The sequence below is a fragment of the Macrobrachium rosenbergii genome, chromosome 56 (assembly GCF_040412425.1).
Source record: "Macrobrachium rosenbergii isolate ZJJX-2024 chromosome 56, ASM4041242v1, whole genome shotgun sequence".
NCBI classification, from domain to species: domain Eukaryota; kingdom Metazoa; phylum Arthropoda; class Malacostraca; order Decapoda; family Palaemonidae; genus Macrobrachium; species Macrobrachium rosenbergii.
Window position 1 is genome coordinate 6,137,501 of NC_089796.1, and position 3,158 is coordinate 6,140,658.

General features: G+C 39.4%; 1 protein-coding gene across 1 annotated transcript in view; it reads left to right on the forward strand.

Moving 5' to 3' along the window:
- The window catches only part of LOC136836488 (dnaJ homolog subfamily A member 1-like), a 10,782-nt gene extending 8,961 nt beyond the window's left edge, over positions 1–1,821 (forward strand). The window contains exon 6 of the mRNA XM_067100820.1: positions 1–1,821. This exon is cut by the window's left edge and continues 84 nt beyond it. Coding sequence (XP_066956921.1) covers positions 1–132 — 132 coding nt within the window. The 3' untranslated portion in view covers positions 133–1,821.
- Positions 1,822–3,158: the final 1,337 nt, after the last annotated feature.

Sequence of the window (3,158 nt, forward strand, 5' to 3'; positions counted from 1 at the left end):
ACCGGCAAGGAGGAAATCGTTACCATGCTCCCCCACGAGAAAATCGAGAGGCCCGACGCTCAGAACAGCTACGGGAGCGAAGAGGAACCCATGGACACAGACGATCAGCCGATGGGATGTCGCCAGTCGTAGTGGCAACACTGTGAAAGCTGGTGACGACGCTACCACGTGTCATCATTCCTTGTAGATGAGTCTAAAAGCCTTGACCCTCGCTCGTACCAGATGGCTCTAGGCCTATACAGTATATATATCCTACGTGGTGTGGATGGTGGTTTATTTACAATGCAGTCTTTTGTGGGAAGATTTGAGTCCTTCAGAGTCTGAGAGAGCACTGAAGTTATTAGAAGTTTTTCCACCTCCTTACTGGAGATGGATGTGAGATTAGGCCGAGCTCTGAAGTGATGTTGGATGTGAGTGAGATATGGAGAATAGAATTCTAGTCACACGATTTTTAATTTATTGTTAAACAGTTTAGAGTAATGTTACAGGCCATGTGGACGGCCACTACCCAATAAAAATCTCCAGTGTGGGGATTTCTGAAAGTGTCTTATATCCAGCATTCAGGGACGATTTAGTCTTATGTCATTTCAAATACTCCTGTATTGCAACATTATAATTTATTTAACCTAGGTATACATACCTACAGGACTTTTACAAGCCTTGCCAGGATTAGGAATCCCATTGAGATTAGAACTAGGTAGAGTATATACCAAAATCTCTTCACACTAAGTGAACTTCTGGAAACGCTAAACACTACTGTAGTTCTTTTGGTATTCAAAGACTGAAGACCCTTTATTTTCAGCATGTTTTTTATTGTTGTGGCCATTTTAATTATTTAATTTTTTTCTTTTGCATAAAGTTAAACTTGCATTGCTGTATAGCTGGATGGCCAATGTGCATCCTGCTTGTTCGTTCATGAAGTATCTGCCCATGATGCTATTTGCAAGGATATGCCATTCGTATAAATTAGGCCTATTCTCAAGGTCTTCTGCTGATGTTCCCACTGATTTCTATGCATTTACTGTACATAAATGTAAACTTTGATAGAGCTGATTTGACTAAGCCCTTTAGTAAAATACACAAAATTCCATAATTTTGGGAAGAAAACTCAGGTTTAGTTGGCATTATCCAAATCTCTCATCTCTATTGGACCTTAGATTCCAAGATGGTGCTAAAAATACAAGAACTCTAAGTACTTTAACCCGTTGGATTCTCTTTGAGATCAGGAACTAAACACAAGATCATCTCTCTGACAGAGTTTCAGAGAAAACCCACATGTTTCATGAAACAGTTGATCCAGAAGAATTCTATGGTGCTAGGAAAAGTTACGGTGAATTGTGTGCAAACTACCTACTAATTTGACTCCCTGTGGCACTAGTTACTTTTAAGCACTGAGGATAAAGGCGTGAATTGTCATAGCAACCTGATTAGCACTGATTTCAAAGACGAAAATACTGGATCAAGCTGCATATTGATGAATGCACAAGACTATTAGTACCAATACTACCATTATACTATCATTTTTTTTTTATATTTTCACCGCTTCTTATTCACCCTACTCTACACGAAATCACTGTTGTCACAACTGTTGCTACATACTGAGTAGTTCACTAAGATGACAAATGATATTTTTTACTTCACTGGCCAAATAACGGAAGCCAGATCCAGTTTTTTCTTTCTTTTGAGATCAGTGGACAGGAAACTTCTGCTTCAGACATTTATCAACAAAAGAAGGTCTAGATGCAACAACCTTGGAAGAGAGTACTAGCCTCCTGGGTAGTGTTGTATTTTTTGTCAAATAAAGAACAGAACAACGATGAATTCTCGTTTAGATCACCGAAATATAAAACATTGAATTTAATTTCTGGAACATAACGACAGAGAGACTACAGTTGAAAGAAAATGTCAGAGCATAAGATTCCCATTACTGCAGTGATGTGGAACAATGCAGTGGGACATGGTGGTGTCTGACACCAGTGGCAATAGGTCAAAACAGGTCAAACAGCCAATGGAGTACACCTGAGGGTCGAACAAGGTTACAACTAATATAGAAGTATCTAGAATGCTAAAGTGTAGATGCTCTTTTAGCCTACTTCTCAGTTCTTGCTTTCTGTCCAGTATACAATACTTTTACAAACCTGTACCTTCGCTTTTACAAATACATACACGCGAAGGGAAGAGAGAAAGTGATATATAGAAGAGAGCCTTGTATCTCCGTTGAATTTGCCCACTCAAATTTCTTTACAAGAATCTCAGCAGTGCTCCATACTTTCTAGTTTTCTGTAAAAGAAAACTATTGAGATGGCGTTGTCTGTCCGTCCACACTTTTCTGTCCGCCCTCAGATCTTAAAAATTACTGAGGCTAGAGGACTGCAAATTGGTATGTTGATCATCCACCCTCCAATCATCAAACATACCAATTTGCAGCCCTCTAGCCCCAGTAGTTTATATTTTATCTAAGGTTGAAGTTAGCCATGATCGTGCGTCTGGCACCGCTATAGGTGCCAACAACACAGGCCACCACCGGGCCGTGGCTGAGAGTTACAGACAGCATTATACGCTGTACAGAAAACTCGATTGCGCCGAAGACACTGAGGTGCATTTTTTACTAGTTTTATTAGGGACTGAAAATAACACGTGTCATATGTAAGAAGTAAAGAACTTTGCAACAACCACACAGAAAATTGTTACACGTTTTGAGTGAGATGATCCTCATTATTTAAAGAGCTAAACCCCGTGATATCCCCCAGAATAGTAAATAGTATTCACTCCTTTCTTAAGCAGAATTTTGAAATTTAGAAGCCTCCTATATACCTTACCGAATAAAGATGATGATCTCAGTTTAAATCTCTTTCTTTTATTTAAAAAAAATCTCCGAGACTCATGTAAAATTTTGTCATCCGGACCATCTATTTTTTAAGACATTTAAAATCCGTAATTTGGAAAATCCTCTCGAATGGTCGTCACATTTATATATTTACAAGCCGTCGCCGTAGCGGGGTAGTTGCCGTCAGTGTACCTCACATGGTGCACTGTAGGCATTACTTAATGTTCTTTGCAGCGTGTCTTCGGCCCCTAGCTGCAACCCCTTTCATTCCTTTTACTGTACCTCCTTTCGTATTCTTTTTCTTCAATCTTACTTTCCACTCTCTCCTAAC